This window comes from Ranitomeya variabilis, chromosome 6 (assembly GCF_051348905.1).
Source record: "Ranitomeya variabilis isolate aRanVar5 chromosome 6, aRanVar5.hap1, whole genome shotgun sequence".
NCBI classification, from domain to species: domain Eukaryota; kingdom Metazoa; phylum Chordata; class Amphibia; order Anura; family Dendrobatidae; genus Ranitomeya; species Ranitomeya variabilis.
Genome location: NC_135237.1, coordinates 69,562,744 through 69,582,814, shown reverse-complemented (window position 1 = coordinate 69,582,814; position 20,071 = coordinate 69,562,744). Strand labels below are relative to the sequence as shown.

At 42.2% G+C, this 20,071-nt stretch overlaps 1 protein-coding gene across 3 annotated transcripts in view; it reads left to right on the top strand.

Annotated features, from left to right (window-relative positions):
* The window catches only part of DPP6 (dipeptidyl peptidase like 6), a 1,889,424-nt gene that overhangs the window by 1,842,883 nt on the left and 26,470 nt on the right, over positions 1 to 20,071 (top strand). For all 3 annotated transcript variants that reach the window (XM_077268631.1, XM_077268628.1, XM_077268630.1), the window contains exons 19-21: positions 3,761 to 3,830; positions 15,784 to 15,978; positions 16,591 to 16,645. In XM_077268631.1, the coding sequence (XP_077124746.1) occupies positions 3,761 to 3,830; positions 15,784 to 15,978; positions 16,591 to 16,645 (320 nt within the window). The remainder of the gene's footprint in view (positions 1 to 3,760; positions 3,831 to 15,783; positions 15,979 to 16,590; positions 16,646 to 20,071) is intronic.

Below are 20,071 nucleotides of genomic sequence, written 5' to 3'. Positions count from 1 at the left end.
AGGGGAGAAGCAGGGGAGTAGCGAGGAGAGAGGTCGATTAGCCAGGCAGCAGAGTTGAGTACAGACTGGAGTGGTGCAAGAGAGTTAGCTGGGAGGCCACAGAGGAGGGGGTTGCAGTAATCGAGGCGGGAGATCATGAGAGCATGCACAAGAGTTTTGTTAGATTGTGGGCTGAGGAAGGAACGGATTCTGGCAGTATTTTTTAGTTGGAGGCGACAGGAGGTGGCAAGAGCTTGGACGTGAGGTTTGAAGGACAGGGCAGAGTCGAGAGTTACCCCGAGGCAGTGGATTTCAGGTGCGGGAGAGAGCATGATGCAATTTACCATAATAGATAGATCTGGTAGGGAGGATGCGTGAGGTGGGGGAAAGATGATGAATTCGGTCTACATTGAGTTTTAGGAAGAGGTGAAGAAGGAGGATATGGCTTACAGACACTTCAGGATTCTGGACAGCAGGGAGGTTACATCTGGGCCAGAGAGGTAGATCTGAGTGTTGTCTGCATACAGGTGGTACTGGAAGCCATGGGACTTTATGAGTGGTCCTAGGCCAATGGTATAGATGGAAAAAAGTAGGGGCCCTAGGACAGAGCCTTGAGGGACTCCAACAGAGAGAGGGTGGGATGAGGAGGTAGTGTGGGAGTGGGAAATGCTATATGTGCGGTTGGACAGGTATGAGGTAATCCAGGACAGGGCAAGGTGATGCCAAGGGAAGAAAGAATCTGTAGCAGTAGGCAGTGATCGACTGTGTCGAAGACAGAGGAAGGTTCAAGAAGGAGGAGGACGGAGAACTGTCTGTTAGCTTTGGCTGTGAGTAAGTCATTAGTAATTTTTGTCAGGGCAGTTTCGGTGGAGTGGTGGGGGCGGAAGCCAGATTGGAGGTTGTCAAGGAGAGTTAGATGAGAGGTGGGAGGAATGTTGAGCATGGACATGCTGCTCAAGGAGTTTTGAAACAAATGGGAGCAGTGATATGGGGCGATAGCTGGGCATAGCAGTTGAGTCAAGGTTAGTTTTTTTGAGGATGGGTGTGATGGTGGCATGTTTGAAGGCAGAGGGGAAGGTACCAGAAGAGAGCGATAGGTTGAAGAGATGGGTTAGGGCTTGAATGAGCGTGTTAGTGAGGTTAGGGAGCAGGTGGGAAGGGATGGGGTCAAGTGCACAGGTGGTGAGGTGTGATTTGGAAAAGAGGCGAGTAAGCGCTCCTCCAGTGATGTTGGAGAGGGAGGTTATTAAGGAAGGGCAGAGGTCTGGTATATGGAGTGGTTGGGGTGGTGGACAAGTAAAGGTTTGCCTTGTTTGGTCGATCTTGTTTTTGAAGTAGGTGGCAAAGTCCTTGGAAGAGATGAAGGGAGTTGGAGGTGGCAGTGGTGGGCGGAGGAAAGAGTTAAATGTGCTGAACAGTTGTTTTGGGTTGTAGGATAGTGAAGATACAAGGTTAGTGAAATAGGTCTTTTTAGCAGAGGTGAGGGCTGATTTGAAGTCAAGTGTAGCTTGTTTAAAAGCAGTGAAGCCGTCTGGCAGGCGTGTTTTCTTCCAACGCCGCTCTGTGACCCTGGATGCTTGTCGAGGTTTTTTTGTGAGATCTGCAATGTCAGTGCGGTTGCAACCATATCCCAGCTGCAGCTCATCCTGAAAGGGGCTGTCCTATGACCAAAGTTCATTTTAATCAATAGATCTTGGAATAATAATTTTCACAATTTTTAAAAAAAATGTTCCTGTGCTGAGATAATCTTAAAAAAGGGGGCCCTGCTGTGTGCTGTGTAATTGCAATGTCTGACTGTGCAGGAACATGGTCTGATCATACCACATCTCCTGGGCAGGGGAAGAAGGAAAAGACAAGGTTCAGACATTATAGCACAGGATCACAGCTGATTCTTTTTGTGAGATAAAGAATTTCACTGCTTCACTGCCTGTTTTTAAAAAATGTTTTACTTTAATGAAATTAAATAATTATTTGCAATTCAGTGCTGTAATGTCTGTATACTCTTTTGCTTCCTACCCTTGACCAAGATCTATTACTTAAATTGAACTTTGTTTATAGGAAAACCACTTTAAAGGCAACCTGTCACCTCAAATTGCGCAATGCAATCTTCGCTCACGTACTCGCAGAATGATTTGTCCAACTGCTGGCAAAGCCGAAAAGCATTACTGCGCATGCGCCCGCACACTATGTCCCAGAAGTATTTCACTGTGTTCTGGGACATAGTGTGCGGGGGCATGCCCAGTAATGCTTTTCGGCTTTGTCTGCAGTTGGGCAAAGCGTACTGCATGTGCAGGAGCGAAGACTGCATTGCACACGCGCGAACTATGGAGGACAAGTACTCTAATTCACGAACATATTGTGGACAACAGGGATGGATGGGGTTGAGAAATGAAGATGAAACGCTGCCCTTCGGACCGGAAAAAAGGCATTTACATATCCCGCCAATTTGAGGTGACAGGTTCCCTTTAAGGAAGAATTGCAGCTGCAATGACTGCAATCGCACTAACTTGCAGATTGCTACCATTTTCAAATCAATTCAAATCAATTGAATCTAAAGTGCTTGATTAGTTATGGCCAAATGGTTAGGCAGCTAACTGCCCCTTTCGTGTACTGTGTAATAGCTGTATCTGACTGTGCATGGAACATGGTCTGATCATACCACATCTCCTGGGCAGGGGAGGATGCAAAAGACTATATAGACATTACAGGACAGGATCGTAAATAATTCTTTCTCTGGGAAATGCTTTATCTCAGAAAAAGTATCAGCTATGATCCTGTGCTGTAATGTCTGTATACTCTCTTTTGTGTCCTCCCCTGCCCAGGAGCTGTGGTTTGTTCAGACAGTCTTCCTGTACGGTCAGACACAGCCATCACACAGTACACAGCAGGAGCACATCCAATTGTGGAAATTATTATTATTCCAAGATGTATTGATTAAAATCATCTGTAAAATTACTGTAACTTTGTTCACAGGGAAACCACTTTTAAGGCCTTAATACACATTCGTCTAATGTCATCTGAACCCACTGATTCTGTAGTGTTTGCCTAAGATGTATGGCTGGACCTGGCCGACTGATGGTTGGAAGAGATGTCGTTCTCACATGTCCGATTTTAAACTGTCGAACGCATTGTTCTCCCTGAAATAAGCCACCAGCCATGGTGTCAGTCATCAGCCTTTTGATAGAGAACACAGGACCATAGAGCTGAGTGAGCGCTCCTGTGTATGGGAAAGTCGGCTGAGATGGTTGTCGACTGAGCGATTGGCAGAAGCATCGTTCGGTTGACAGCCATCTAATGTGTATGGCCATCCATCCATGTGAAACCCAGTGTATAAATAAACTTTAGACTCTTTAGGGAAACATAAGCTGAGATCTTAATAATGCCTTTTGTTTGGAACTTAATTCAGCTGCTTCCTTTTCCTTAAATATCCTCTGCTTGGTAAAACAACAGATTTTAGTTGCTATAAATGAAACTGCTCAAGGGCATTGCCTCTAATCTAGGGAACATTGTTTCTGATGTTAACAGACATGAGGACAAATTTGCTATCACTATGGTGTTAATAGTCAGCTTGATACATGACGTCTGTATTGTTAATCTTAACGAACAAGATGGAACAATAGATCTAACGACAATTCAATTTACCAGTGCTTGACTGGGCTGCTTCGCCTAATGATTCTGTGCTTAATTTCACCTTAAATAACTCGGAGGAATCTCAATAGCAGCAGTCTTCTAGTGAACATTCGCAATAAGCCTAAAATGTATTATTATTTATTTCCTCTAGATCTACCAATGCAGATTATCAAGCCAGCAACCTTCATAAATACAGCACATTACCCTCTTCTCCTCATTGTGTAAGTATACCTTCAGATGTTTTTCAAAGTTTAATTGATAAGGTTCTTTTATTTTGGATAAAGAGCGCATTGTTTATCCTTATTTTTGTAAGTTTCTGGACCTCCAACCATTAGGAAGTAAAGAGGAATTGATCTATTAGATGTGAGATGTGAATTGGGTTTTATACCTGTTTGCACTGTGCACACTAGTGTTTGTGGCTTCTGTGTTTGATATTGTAGATTTCTCTTAGCCACTTTGAAAGCACAACTGCTCTAAAAAGTATAACATTAAGGGGGTTCTCCGAAAAAAAAAAAAAAAGGAAATGTCATTATAATTAAATTCTTAAATATATTTAATTGACAAATCATACTAATTTTGTCTCCAAAGATAATCAGTGTGCCACTGTTTTATTACACTGACTGAAACCAGTCATAGACTTTGAATCGGACAAGTGCTCGGTAAGAAGATGCACTCAGTGTGTATTCTGATCTACCGTAATAGTGGAGATACTAGGGGTGCTGAGATAAAAAGAGGCTGCTCACACTGCTGTCCAGCCTGTCTATCTTACCTGATACTGGATATACCAAAGGTGCTATGGTAAGAAGCGGCTGCTCACACTGCTGTCCTGTTGTGAATTTGCTTTTTGCTCCCTCTAGTGGTTACTAGTTTTTTGACTCTGGTTTTTCTGTCATTCCTTTTATCCGCACCTGGGTCGTTAGTTAGGGGTGTTGCTATATAAGCTCCCTAGACCTTCAGTTCAATGCCTGGCAACGTAGTTATCAGAGCTAGTCTGCTGTGCTCTTGTCTACTGATCCTGGTTCCAGTTATATCAGCTAAGTCTGCCTTTTGCTTTTTGCTATTTGTTTTGGTTTTGTATTTTTGTCCAGCTTGTTCCAAATCTATATCCTGACCTTTGCTGGAAGCTCTAGGGGGCTGGTGTTCTCCCCCCGGACCGTTAGACGGTTCGGGGGTTCTTGAATTTCCAGTGTGGATTTTGATAGGGTTTTTGTTGACCATATAAGTTACCTTTCTTTATTCTGCTATCAGTAAGCGGGCCTCTCTGTGCTAAACCTGGTTCATTTCTGTGTTTGTCATTTCCTCTTACCTCACCGTTATTATTTGTGGGGGGCTTCTATCCAGCTTTGGGGTTCCCTTCTCTGGAGGCAAGAAAGGTCTTTTGTTTTCCTCTACTAGGGGTAGCTAGATTCTCCGGCTGGAGCGTGTCATCTAGAATCAACGTAGGAATGATCCCCGGCTACTTCTAGTGTTGGCGTTAGGAGTAGATATATGGTCAACCCAGTTACCACTGCCCTATGAGCTGGATTTTTGTATTCTGCAGACTTCCACGTACCTCTGAGACCCTCGCCATTGGGGTCATAACAGTTTGCCAGGCCAGTATTAAATGTTTAATGCGTTGCAGAAGAGGGATTATAAGAAAGAAGATTCTGAGTTTTTTTTTTTTTTTTTTTTTTTCCCTTTCTTCTTCCCCTTTACCTCAGAGTGGCTATGCTTGCTGCAGACATGAATGTCCAGACCTTGATTACAAGTGTGGACCAGCTGGCTACTCGTGTGCAGGGCATACAAGACTATGTTATCAGAAATCCTAGGTCAGAACCTAAAATACCGATTCCTGAACTGTTTTCCGGAGACAGGTTTAAGTTTAGGAATTTTGTGAATAATTGTAAATTGTTTTTGTCCCTGAGACCCTGTTCATCTGGAGACTCTGCTCAGCAAGTAAAAATAGTTATTTCGTTCTTACGGGGCGACCCTCAGGATTGGGCTTTTTCGCTGGCGCCAGGAGATCCGGCATTGGCTGATATTGATGCGTTTTTTCTGGCGCTCGGTTTACTTTATGAGGAACCCAATCTTGAGATTCAGGCAGAAAAGGCCTTGCTGGCTATGTCTCAGGGGCAGGACGAGGCTGAAGTGTATTGCCAAAAATTTCGGAAGTGGTCCGTGCTGACACATTGGAACGAGTGTGCACTGGCCGCTAATTTTAGAAATGGCCTATCTGAAGCCATTAAGAATGTTATGGTGGGTTTTCCCATTCCCACAGGTCTCAATGATACTATGGCACTGGCTATTCAAATTGACCGGCGGTTGCGGGAGCGCAAAACCGCAAATTCCCTCATGGTGTTGTCTGAACAGACACCTAATTCGGTGCAATGTGATAGAAAAACCGCAAATTCCCTCATAGTGTTGTCTGAACAGACACCTGATTTAATGCAATGTGATAGAATCCTGACTAGAAATGAGCGGAAAATTCATAGACGCCGGAATGGCTTGTGCTACTACTGTGGTGATTCTACACATGTTATCTCAGCATGCTCTAAACGTATAGCTAAGGTTGTTAGTCCTGTCACCGTTGGTAATTTGCAACCTAAATTTATTCTGTCTGTAACTTTGATTTGCTCACTGTCGTCTTATCCTGTCATGGCGTTTGTAGATTCAGGTGCTGCCCTGAGTCTTATGGATCTGTCATTTGCTAAGCACTGTGGTTTTACTCTTGAACCATTAGAAAATCCTATTCCTCTTAGGGGTATTGATGCTACGCCATTGGCAGCAAATAAACCGCAGTATTGGACACAGGTTATCATGTGCATGACTCCTGAACACCGCGAGGTGATACGTTTCCTGGTTTTACATAAAATGCATGATTTGGTTGTTTTAGGGCTGCCATGGTTACAGACCCATAATCCAGTCCTGGACTGGAAGGCTATGTCAGTCTCAAGTTGGGGCTGTCGTGGTATTCATGGGGATTCCCTGCCTGTGTCTATTGCTTCTTCTACGCCTTCGGAAGTTCCGGAGTATTTGTCTGATTATCAGGATGTCTTCAGTGAGTCTGAGTCCAGTGCACTGCCTCCTCATAGGGACTGTGACTGTGCTATAGATTTGATCCCAGGCAGTAAGTTTCCTAAGGGAAGACTGTTTAATCTGTCGGTACCTGAACATACCGCTATGCGTTCATATATCAAGGAGTCTCTGGAGAAAGGACATATTCGTCCGTCTTCTTCCCCCCTTGGTGCGGGATTCTTTTTTGTGGCTAAAAAGGACGGATCTTTGAGACCTTGTATTGATTATCGGCTTTTAAATAAGATCACTGTCAAATTTCAGTATCCTTTACCGCTGTTGTCTGACTTGTTTGCCCGGATTAAAGGTGCCAAGTGGTTCACCAAGATAGACCTTCGTGGTGCGTACAACCTTGTGCGCATTAAGCAAGGTGATGAATGGAAAACCGCATTCAATACGCCCGAAGGTCATTTTGAGTACTTGGTGATGCCTTTTGGGCTCTCCAATGCGCCTTCAGTTTTTCAGTCCTTTATGCATGACATTTTCCGGAAGTATCTGGATAAATTTTTGATTGTTTATCTGGATGATATTTTGGTTTTTTCTGATGATTGGGATTCGCATGTGGAGCAGGTCAGGTTGGTCTTTAAAATTTTGCGTGAAAATTCTTTGTTTGTCAAGGGCTCAAAGTGTCTCTTTGGTGTACGAAGGTTCCCTTTTTGGGGTTCATTTTTTCCCCTTCTGCTGTGGAGATGGACCCAGTCAAGGTCCGAGCTATTCTTGATTGGACTCAGCCCTCGTCGGTTAAGAGTCTTCAGAAGTTCTTGGGTTTCGCTAACTTCTACCGTCGTTTTATCGCTAATTTTTCTAGCATTGTGAAACCGTTGACGGATATGACCAAGAAGGGCTCCGATGTAGCTAACTGGGCTCCTGCTGCCGTGGAGGCTTTCCAGGAGCTGAGGCGCCGGTTTACTTCGGCGCCTGTTTTGTGCCAGCCCGATGTCTCACTTCCCTTTCAGGTTGAGGTGGATGCTTCAGAGATTGGAGCAGGGGCCGTTTTGTCGCAGAGAGGCCCTGGTTGCTCTGTTATGAAACCTTGTGCCTTTTTCTCCAGGAAGTTTTCGCCTGCCGAGCGAAATTATGATGTGGGCAATCGGGAGTTGTTGGCCATGAAATGGGCATTTGAGGAGTGGCGTCATTGGCTCGAGGGTGCTAAGCATCGTGTGGTGGTCTTGACTGATCACAAAAATCTGATGTATCTCGAGTCTGCTAAACGCCTTAATCCGAGACAGGCCCGCTGGTCATTGTTTTTCTCCCGCTTTGATTTTGTTGTCTCGTATTTACCAGGTTCAAAGAATGTGAAGGCCGATGCTCTTTCTAGGAGCTTTGTGCCTGATGCTCCTGGAGTCGCTGATCCTGTTGGTATTCTTAAAGATGGAGTTATCTTGTCAGCTATTTCTCCGGATCTGCGACGTGTGTTGCAGAGATTTCAGGCTGATAGGCCTGAGTCTTGTCCACCTGACAGACTGTTTGTCCCGGATAAATGGACCAGCAGAGTCATTTCCGAGGTTCATTCCTCGGTGTTGGCAGGTCACCCGGGAATTTTTGGCACCAGAGATCTGGTGGCCAGGTCCTTTTGGTGGCCTTCCTTGTCAAGGGATGTGCGGTCATTTGTGCAGTCCTGTGGGACTTGTGCTCGAGCTAAGCCTTGCTGTTCTCGTGCCAGCGGTTTGCTCTTGCCCTTGCCTGTCCCGAAGAGACCTTGGACACATATCTCCATGGATTTCATTTCTGATCTTCCGCTATCTCAGGGCATGTCCGTTATCTGGGTGATATGTGATCGCTTCTCCAAGATGGTCCATTTGGTTCCTTTGCCTAAGCTGCCTTCCTCTTCCGATCTGGTTCCTGTGTTTTTCCAGAACGTGGTTCGTTTGCACGGCATCCCTGAGAATATTGTGTCAGACAGAGGATCCCAGTTCGTTTCTAGGTTCTGGCGATCCTTTTGTAGTAGGATGGGCATTGATTTGTCGTTTTCGTCTGCTTTCCATCCTCAGACTAATGGACAGACGGAGCGAACCAATCAGACTTTGGAGGCTTATTTGAGGTGTTTTGTCTCTGCTGATCAGGACGATTGGGTGACATTCTTGCCGTTGGCTGAGTTTGCCCTTAATAATCGGGCTAGTTCCGCCACCTTGGTTTCGCCTTTTTTCTGCAACTCTGGTTTCCATCCTCGCTTTTCTTCGGGTCATGTGGAGCCTTCTGACTGTCCTGGGGTGGATTCTGTGGTAGATAGGTTGCAGCGGATCTGGAATCATGTGGTGGACAACTTGAAGTTGTCACAGGAGAGGGCTCAGCGCTTTGCCAACCGCCGCCGCGGTGTGGGTCCCCGACTACGCGTTGGGGATTTGGTATGGCTTTCTTCCCGCTTTGTTCCTATGAAGGTCTCCTCTCCCAAATTTAAACCTCGTTTTATTGGGCCTTACAAGATATTGGAAATCCTTAATCCTGTATCTTTTCGTCTGGATCTTCCTGTGTCGTTTGCTATTCACAATGTATTTCATAGGTCCTTGTTGCGGCGGTACATTGTGCCTGTAGTTCCTTCTGCTGAGCCTCCTGCTCCGGTGTTGGTTGAGGGCGAGTTGGAGTACGTGGTGGAGAAGATCTTGGATTCTCGCCTCTCCAGGCGGAGGCTTCAGTACCTGGTCAAGTGGAAGGGCTATGGTCAGGAGGATAATTCCTGGGTGGTCGCCTCTGATGTTCATGCGGCCGATTTAGTTCGTGCCTTTCATGCCGCTCATCCTGATCGCCCTGGTGGTCGTGGTGAGGGTTCGGTGACCCCTCACTAAGGGGGGGGTACTGTTGTGAATTTGCTTTTTGCTCCCTCTAGTGGTTACTAGTTTTTTGACTCTGGTTTTTCTGTCATTCCTTTTATCCGCACCTGGGTCGTTAGTTAGGGGTGTTGCTATATAAGCTCCCTAGACCTTCAGTTCAATGCCTGGCAACGTAGTTATCAGAGCTAGTCTGCTGTGCTCTTGTCTACTGATCCTGGTTCCAGTTATATCAGCTAAGTCTGCCTTTTGCTTTTTGCTATTTGTTTTGGTTTTGTATTTTTGTCCAGCTTGTTCCAAATCTATATCCTGACCTTTGCTGGAAGCTCTAGGGGGCTGGTGTTCTCCCCCCGGACCGTTAGACGGTTCGGGGGTTCTTGAATTTCCAGTGTGGATTTTGATAGGGTTTTTGTTGACCATATAAGTTACCTTTCTTTATTCTGCTATCAGTAAGCGGGCCTCTCTGTGCTAAACCTGGTTCATTTCTGTGTTTGTCATTTCCTCTTACCTCACCGTTATTATTTGTGGGGGGCTTCTATCCAGCTTTGGGGTTCCCTTCTCTGGAGGCAAGAAAGGTCTTTTGTTTTCCTCTACTAGGGGTAGCTAGATTCTCCGGCTGGAGCGTGTCATCTAGAATCAACGTAGGAATGATCCCCGGCTACTTCTAGTGTTGGCGTTAGGAGTAGATATATGGTCAACCCAGTTACCACTGCCCTATGAGCTGGATTTTTGTATTCTGCAGACTTCCACGTACCTCTGAGACCCTCGCCATTGGGGTCATAACACTGTCCTCCCTGTCTATCTGTTCTAATACTGGAGATACCAGGAGTGCTTAGGTAAGAAGAGGCTGCTCACATTGCTGTCCTCCTTGTCTATCTGATCTAATACTGGAGATACCAGGATGCTGATGAGGTAAGAAGTGGCTGCTCACACTGCTGTCCTCCTTGTCTATCTGATCTGATACTGGAGATGAAATGGATGCTGAGATAAGAAGAGGCTGCTCATACTGCTGCCCACACTGTGTCTTACTTAATATTGGATGCCTCAGAGGTTCTGACATAAACAAGATACTCACACTGCTGTCCCCACTCATAATGCTGTTCACCCAATCTATCTTACTTAATAATGGATATACCAAAGTTAATGAGGTAAGAAGAGGCTGCTCACACTGCTGTCTACTATGGCTATCTGCTCCAATACTGGAGATACCAGGGATGCTGATGTAAGAAGAAGCTGCTCACACTGCTGTGTACCCTGTCTGTTTGAATACTGAGTGAACTCTGTAATTTGGAGACAACCTATACGACATTCAGGTCACAGCAGAGAGATTTCCTACTGCACATGCTTACATGTATCTATCTTTATAGTACAAGTTTCTGTAAGTTTAACAGGACGGCAGCAATTTTATTTCTATAGTAATTAACCTCCTTCGACAAAACAAGTGTAATTTGCTAATTAAAGGTATTTAGAAATATATTTAAAATTACATTTTCTTTAGCTATTTAGTTTTTTTTCTTTAACTCTTTACTGACATATGCCATACTGGTATGTCATATACCAGCTCCCTGATTATGATGAGGGCTCAGAAATTGAGTATGCATATTTGTAGGCAGATGATGGCTCAGTAATGCAGCCATCATTTGCCTCTAACAGCCACGGGTGGAGCTAAGCTTGGCTCATGGCTGAAAACCTGTTAAATGCCACTGTCAATCTGTGACAGTGGCAATTACAATGCACGTTCCCGGGGGGCACCGGTGGCTTGCCCCGACAGCCAAGCATCTGCTTTAGACACTTGTGCCTCTTACAATGGTACTTCTAAGTAAGACAACCCATGGCTCCTGTGGCTAGCATTCATAGGAGAATGTGATTTTTGATATATACAGCAATACAGGGGATGTTGTTGTATATAGTACAATCGATCAGTCAATCGCAGTTTCATGTCCACCAAGGGGAATAACAAATACAACAAAAAGTGAAAAAAATGTTTTTAAAATATGAAGAAATTAAAAGAAATGTAATAGTTTAAATGACTCCCTTTTCACGCCATTAACCATAAGAAAAACATTGATCTATCAAAATATAAAATTTATTAACCCAATCAGTAAATGGCATAACAAGAAAAAACAAAAAATGGCAGTATTGCGGTTTTCTCTTGTCACAACAACGCAAGAAAAGGCAATAAGTAGCAATAGCAATCAAAACATTGCATCTGCCACAATAGTTATCAATAAAACTGTCAGCTCAGGGTGCAAAAAAGACAAGTCCTGGCACAGTTCCATTACCCAAAAATTGAAAATGATACTGTTCTCAAAAAATGGTGACGCAAGTAAAATCTTTTTTTCCACCACTTTACTTACAAACATGCATAGTTTTTTTTTTATCACCATAATCATTATGACCTGGAAAAATATGTTTCTCGGTTATTATTACTGTATTATGATCTCTATAAATAAAAAGCCCAAACAACAATTGCGGAATTGCACTTTTTTGACTATTTTCCAGCACTTGAAATTTTTTTCCCGCTTTCCAGTAAATTACATGATAAAATAGATGGTGTAATTCAAAACTACACATCAGCCAGAAAAAATAAAGACCTTACAACGGCTATGGCGATGGAAGAATATTAAAGTTATGGCTCTTAGGAGAAGAAAAAAACGAAAGAGCAAAAATAGCCCAGCCGGGAAGAGGTTAAGCAGCTAGGAGCTAAATGAACAATGAACAGGATGCAGTGCCTACCTGACCACCATGGCCTCTTCCAACAACTGATCGATTGATCAGTGCCAACATTTAGACCATTCTGATATAAGACGGATTGCCTATTTTTAGGATCGGACATAAATTCTAAAGGCCATTGTAATTTCCAATACCGGCCATAGTAACAGAATCTTGGGTATTGATCGCAGTCTTTGTGCCCATAGATCACAGCATCATTGAAACATATTACAGTATTTGGGCATAATTTACTTACCATTACATTGCAGGGCATGAATGGGATAAAACAGGGCTTTACATTAATTACATTAAGCTACAAACTTCTACACAGCCATAAGATTTAATAGTCACAAGATTAATTACTCCTGGATGGAGTCAACAATACTTTATTAATTCCTATTTTATTAAATTTTTCTCTTTACCTATACTAATCAAATATACAATGTTTAAGCAAATATTCTCATAGAATATTTCATTTTTTACCTGTACATTTTTCATAAACTAGTATTTTATGGAGAACACGACGCATTTGACCTGCATGACCACCTAAAGGCAGAAGATTAAAAAAAAATCACTCTTGGGCATATCAGTGATGATTTACACTTATTAAAAGTCTGGCGGAGGTGACAAAAGAACAGCTTCATGTATAAAGTGCCAACCCGGCATAACGAATAGTAATACAGCCAAATCTCGCCTGTCTAGAAATGTATTTATGGGAGCAAACCTAAGGTCTAAATTATATTTAGGGTCAAATAAATAGAACAGATCCCATTCTCTATTGACGGATTTCTTCAGGAATTTGCTATTCTATAGCATTTTTCATTTTGCATTTTTTTTTTGACATTTGACATTACTTGGATTTAGTGTAAAGTTGCAATTGCTCTTGGTAAGTGGAATTTCTTCTCAACTTTGAATTTCTATCAGTTTTTACAAATTCAAGGTTTCTGGACTTAACCATAGCTCATAAATATAGCAAAATGGACATTTAGGAAGGAAATCTCTTGGTGAGAACTTGTATAATAACAAGAATCAAAAGTGTAGGTGGCAGGTGTCACCATCTCACCGACCTAGATTCATTTTCTCCCAGTGCTCTGTAAAGCCCCCTTCCCCTTCGGGAGAGAGTGAAGAATATCCTGGCCTTTAAGGACTGGCCTAGCAGTGGTGGCTTTATGAGCCTATGCATTTCAAACCAATATTGTTAATTGTTTCTTAGTCATGGCTAAAATTGTCTTTAGCCATGACTAAGAACAATTTAACAATATTGATTCAAAATGCGTGGGATCGCAAAGCTTCTTTCTTCTACTGGATTTTTTTTATCATATTGGATTTTAATTTTATGAAAGGATTCAGATTTTGTTTTATCTGTGAAGACGAGTGCTGGGACTGCCTTTTCTACCAACAAAGGAGACACATTGCCTTATTTAAAGTTGAACAAAAAATTCAGCAGGACCCTTGTCCAGTGGCCACGTTTGTAGTAAATTGTGAATTAACACTACTGCAAACACAGAGCCAATGAAATAAAATTAGATGGGCTTAGAGTTGTCTACAATTATTCACAGGACCCTAGTGCAGAAGCTGTGTCGGTAGTCCATCACCACCAGATCAAAAAATGTCCTCCTACCCATCCTGGTGTGCCTTCTAATTAGGTATACCTGGCACATTTTCATTATTGTGTTGTGCCAAACCTGTAAATTAGAAAAGGCGCCAGGGATGCCGTCAGGTAAGAGAAAGCTGCCTGATCTGGTGGTGATGGACTACTGACGTGACCGCCGGTCCAGGGTCCTGCAAATCTGTGTGCACAACTCAAGGTCTATCTAATCTAAAGGTACCGTCACACTCAGCAACTTTGCAAAGAGAACGACAACAATCCGTGACGTTGCAGCGTCCTGGATAGCGATCTCGTTGTGTTTGACACGCAGCAGCGATCTGGATCCCGCTGTGCCATCGCTGGTCGGAGCTAGAAGTCCAGAACTTTATTTCATCACCAGGTCGGCGTGTATCGTCATGTTTGACATCAAAAGCAACGACGCCAGCAACGAGCATAGGGGGCGTCGCAGCGTCTCCTTCTAGCCAGTCGGTACACTCCGGCTGTTTGACATGGAGCTAACAACCAGCGAGAACAAGAAGTGAGTCGCCGTTATGTCACTGGATCGCTTCTGCATCGTTCTGGAGTTGCTGTGTTTGACGTCTCTACAGCGACCTAAACAGCGACGCTCCAGCGATCTAGTTTAGGTCAGCTCGTTGTCTATATCGCCACAGCGTCGCTGAGTGTGACGGTACCTTTACTTCTGTATTTCAGTGGCTCAGCTTGTTTACAGGGGTGTTAAATGCACCATTCCAGTTTATCAGATTTTCAAACAAAGTACTGTATAGCATACATGGTGATAAATATCTTTCTTTAAATGAGTCAACCCCATTTTCTCTACAATACTCACATTTAAATATTCCTTAAGAGAATAAATTGTGTTATATGTATCCAACCTCAGCCACATTCTAAGCAATCTATCCAACATGGCTCGTGTTGGTGTTGTTTTTGTTATTTTATTAGCTTTGTACACATTTAGAAAATCTAATTTTCCATTACATTTCTGTGTGCCCAGAAGTTGGAAGTGAGTAGCCAATTTGAAATAAGCAATAAATCATCAGTCTGGATAGGACTGCAGCCTTTGGTGCTGAGTTTGCAGAGTTTGCAGTGAACGTTTATTCCCTTCTTATTAAGCCCTTGGCTGCCGTATAACAAGCATATACAATACCCAGTCATTTCAATACATTACAGAGCTACCGCTTGCTGAGCTTAATGCATATAATGAAGCATTTTATGGAAAATATACATATATAGTAAACCATTACTAACACTACCAATTATAGCATAATATATTGCAAACTATAAATTATTATCCTCGGAGCATTAATGCTGAGTCTTAGGCATGGAAACCCATATATTAGCAAAATGGTTTATTTATGTGAAGAATAATAGGGTTTTGTATCGAGGCACTATGATCAGCGTAACATAAAAGCAACCTAACACACATTTGCACCACAATCTCCCTTGATAATTATTTGCTGCTTGGAAATTGAATTTTACATTGAGAATAATGTTTTAGTAATATAACGTGTAAGTGTAAGTACATTTAAAAAATAATAGTCTCCATATCTTTGATGGCTCTTTGTGGGCTAATTCCACTATTACATAGAAGTCATGTTCAAATGATGCTTCCCCGCGGCCTTCCAGCTGATAGGAATAAATGGCTTACATTAGCCTGCTAATTCTAAGGGCATTATAAAGCATACAGCTTAACAGAAGTTGAAAAATTACACATTTAATTGATATCTAGAATTGGAAAGAGAACTTTTTTTTTCATATCCTCCATTTATGATGGCAGTTCCTTGATAAACAGCGTAGGTTCTAAAATTTGGATATTTGTGGATTATTGGCAATTGAAGTGATCGACTTAGTTGTATCCATCAAACCAATGTTGCAATAAAGTGTGTTTGCTATAGCCTAGAGTCAGGGGACCGAGAAGCACGAGGTCCTCTCCAGCAATTCCTCGTAAAGAAATATTACTGATCTTAGAGAAAACAATTCAGCAGGTAACATCTGCTTCCCAAATACCATTACTAACACTACATCCTTTCTCTGTCATAGAGATGGCAATCCTGGAAGTCAGAGTGCCTCAGAAAGGTTTGAAGTTAATTGGATAACAGCGTTGGTCAGCTCTTTCAGTGTTGTAGTAGTAAAGTTTGATGGACGTGGAAGTGGCTATCAAGGCACAAAGCTTTTACATGAAGTGAGAAAAGAACTTGGAAGTTTACAAGAAAAAGACCAATTGTCGGCTCTGGGGTATGTACACATGGCGTCACGTCTATTTTTAATTTACTACAGAAATAAACACTGATTTATTTACAGATGAGCTGTCCTTTTCTTATGGTCTATCACTGTTGCATGTTGCATATGCAATCTAAGGCAATGTCCATACAGGGCTTATATTTAGCGGAACATCCAATATGTAATACAGTAGCAGCATCGTGGATGAAATTTTATGATCTCTCATGATCTCTGATGAAAGCTGCACAAAATCTGTAGCATTTCCGCAATTAAATCCGCAAAAAATCAGCATAATTTGGTGGATATTCCATTGTGGAATCTCTTGTGTGCACATAATCTTTGCTAAAGGGAATTGATTTCCATTGTTCCCACTTCTTCCAGTAAGCCCTGGCTCCTTTATAGAAAAGTGCCAAGGCCAGTACAAAAAGGCCATAAAGTTGGACATTTTTTGTGCACAATTTGAAAATTTTAAAGCCATAAAACTGATTTAAAAAACCCTGAAAAATAGACCCATTTGTTTGAGTAGTTTTCTGATACAGAACAAGTGGCACATACACCAATGATTTGTGCAAATGGTTTAATTTTATGAAGTTATGATTATTCCTTTTTCCTCTCTATTTAATACAGATCACTATTGAAATTCCAATATATAGATAAGACGAGGGTCGGCGTATTTGGAAAGGTAAAGTTTCATTATAACATTATACCTGAATTAGATAATACAAAATATAGAACCATATATCACATCAGATCAATGCAACATGATAATGGTCATCTGCTGCAAACAATAGGTTGTCTGCTATATTCGCAGACTATCCTACTACTACAGACCTCAAGAGGTGGTGCCTGGTGTCAATTTGACATCACCCAAGAGGATTTGGGCCTTTCTTAGTTGGTCTGTTAAAATATATTCCAGTCTATGAAGGACATTGAAGGTTGATTTTGTAAGTAGCATAATACACATGATGTGATGGAAGGAAGAGTTCCCCATAAGGTCTGATCTTCTCGTTGGCTTCTGCTCTGTCATAACTATGTTTTTGTATGATTCGCAACATTAGATATTTACCATTACTCTATAGATTAGTACTTCTGAAACTGGTGAGGTGCAGCTCAGGAGGCAGTTTTTAAAGAAGTAATCTTATGCTACACAGTCCTTACTATGCGTCAGCAATGTCTAGTTTAGCAGTGTAGTTGACACATTATGTATTTGTAATAATGTTATACTGAGCTTAATATACAAAAAAGTAAAAGTGAGAGATATATTTAATTTGAAAATTAACTTCCACTACAGATGGTGAGGCCCAATCCTCTTCTTGGTCTGTCTTGTGAGGCCCAGACATTATTTTAGTCAATGTTGAGAGGCTCCAATACAAAGAAGGTTGACAAGTCCCTTGTACCTTGTGGATCGCCAGTGCCATTATATCTTTCATCTGTGTCTGCTGTGGCAGATCGGCTCACTCAGATATACACGGATGTAGACACAGGAACACTGTCTCTCTAACATCTTCACTGGTTTATTATATATGCGACATAAACCATGGTGAACTAAAAATAAACACTGCCTTTTTGGAAAAACAGGAAAACAAAACAAAGTGGTAGCACAAAGCACAGTCCTTGTGGTAGCAGGGATCCGCCTGCTAAGGGTTAGAAAAACACATGGCTCAGGTTAGCATATAAAACTTCTCTGGAGTTAGCCTCTCCAGACACACTAAGCACCAAGTGCCTCAGGAGACCGAATATTTAACCCCTTCATGACCCAGACTATTTTGACCTTAATGACCTGGCCGTTTTTTGCAATCCTGACCAGTGTCCCTTTATGAGGTAATAACTCAAGAACGCTTCAACGGATCCTAGCAGATCTGAGAATTTTTTTTTGTGACATATTGGGCTTCATGTTAGTGGTAAATTTAGGTCGATAATTTCTGAGTTTATTTGTGAAAAAAACGGAAATTTGGTGAAAATTTTGAAAATTTCGCAATTTTCACATTTTGAATTCTTATTCTGTTAAACCAGAGAGTTATGTGACACAAAATAGTTAATAAATAACATTTCCCACATGTCTACTTTACATCAGCACAATTTTGGAAACAAAATTTTTTTTTTGCTAGGAAGTTATAAGGGTTAAAATTTGACCAGTGATTTCTCATTTTTACAACAACATTTACAAAACCATTTTTTTAGGGACCACCTCACATTTGAAGTCAGTTTGAGGGTTCTATATGGCTGAAAATACCCAGAAGTGACACCATTCTAAAAACTGCACCCCTCAAGGTGTTCAAAACCACATTCAAGAAGTTTATTAACCCTTCAGGTGTTTCACAGCAGCAGAAGCAACATGGAAGGAAAAAATGAACATTTAACTTTTTAGTCACAAAAATGATATTTTAGCAGCAATTTTTTTATTTTCCCAAGGGTAAAAGGAGAAACTGGACCATGAAGGTTGTTATCCAATTTGTTCTGAGTACGCTGATACCTCATATGTGGGGGTAAACCACTGTTTGGGCTCGGAAGGGAAGGAGCGCGATTTGACTTTTTGAATGAAAAATTGGCTCCAATCTTTAGCAGACACCATGTCGCGTTTGGAGAGCCCCCATGAGCCTAAACATTGGAGCTCCCCCGCAAGTGACCCCATTTTGGAAACTAGACCTCCCAGGGATCTAATTTAGATGTGTGGTGAGCACTTTGAACCCCAAGTGCTTCACAGAAGTTTATAAAGCAGAGCCATGAAAGTAAAAAATAATTTTTCTTTACTCAAAAATGATTTTTTAGCCCACAATTTTTTATTTTCCCAAGGGTAAATGGAGAAATTGGACCCAAAAGTTGTAGGCCAGTTTCTCCTGAGTACGCTGATACCCCAAATGTGGGGGTAAACAACTGTTTGGGCACACGTCGGGGTTCGGAAGGGAAGTAGTGACGTTTTGAAATGCAGACTTTGATGGAATGCTCTGCGGGCTTCACGTTGCGTTTGCAGAGCCCCTGATGTGCCTAAACAGTAGAAACTCCCCACAAGTGACCCCATTTTGGAAACTAGACCCCCCAAGGAACTTATCTAGATGCATAGTGAGCACTTTAAACACCAAGGTGCTTCACAGAAGTTTATAACGCAGAGCCGTGAAAATAATAAATGTGTTTTCTTTCCTCAAAAATATTTTTTTAGCCCAGAATTTTTTAATTTTCCCAAGGGTAACAGGAGAAATTTGACAGCAAGAGTTGTTGTCCAGTTTCTCCTGAGTACGCTGATACCCCATATGTGGGGGAAAACCACTGTTTGGGCACATGCCGGGGCTCGGAAGGGAAGTAGTGACGTTTTGGAATGCAGACTTTGATGGAATGGTCTGAGGGCATCATGTTACGTTTGCAGAGCACCTGATGTGCCTAAACAGTAGAAACCCCCCCACAAGTGACCCCATTTTGGAAACTAGACCCCCCTTATCTAGATATGTGGTGAGCACTTTGAACCCCCAAGTGCTTCACAGAAGTTTACAACGCAGAGCCGTGAAAATAAAAAATAATTTTTAATTCCTCAAAAATTATGTTTTAGCAAGAAATTTTTTATTTTCTCAAGAGTAACAGGAGAAATTGGACCCCAATAGTTGTTGTCCAGTTTGTCCTGAGTATGCTGGTACCCCATATGTGGGGGTAAACCACTGTTTGGGCACACATCGGGGCTCGGAAGGGAAGCAGTGACGTTTTGAAATGCAGATTTTGATGGAATGGTCTGCGGGTGTCACGTTGCATTTGCAGAGCCCCTGATGTACCTAAACAGTAGAAACCCCCCACATGTGACCCCATTTTGGAAACTAGACCCCCCAAAGGAACTTACCTAGATGTGTGGTGAGCACTTTGAACCCCCAAGTGCTTCACAGAAGTTTATAACGCAGAGCTGTGAAAATAAAAAATAATTTTTCATTCCTTTAAAATTGTTTTAGCAAGCAATTTTTTATTTTCGCAAGGGTAACAGGAGAAATTGGACCCCAATAGTTGTTGCCCAGTTTGTCCTGAGTATGCTGGTACCCCATATGTGGGGGTAAACCACTGTTTGGGCGCACGTCGGGGCTCGGAAGGGAGGGAGCACCATTTGACTTTATGAACGCAAGATTGGCTGGAA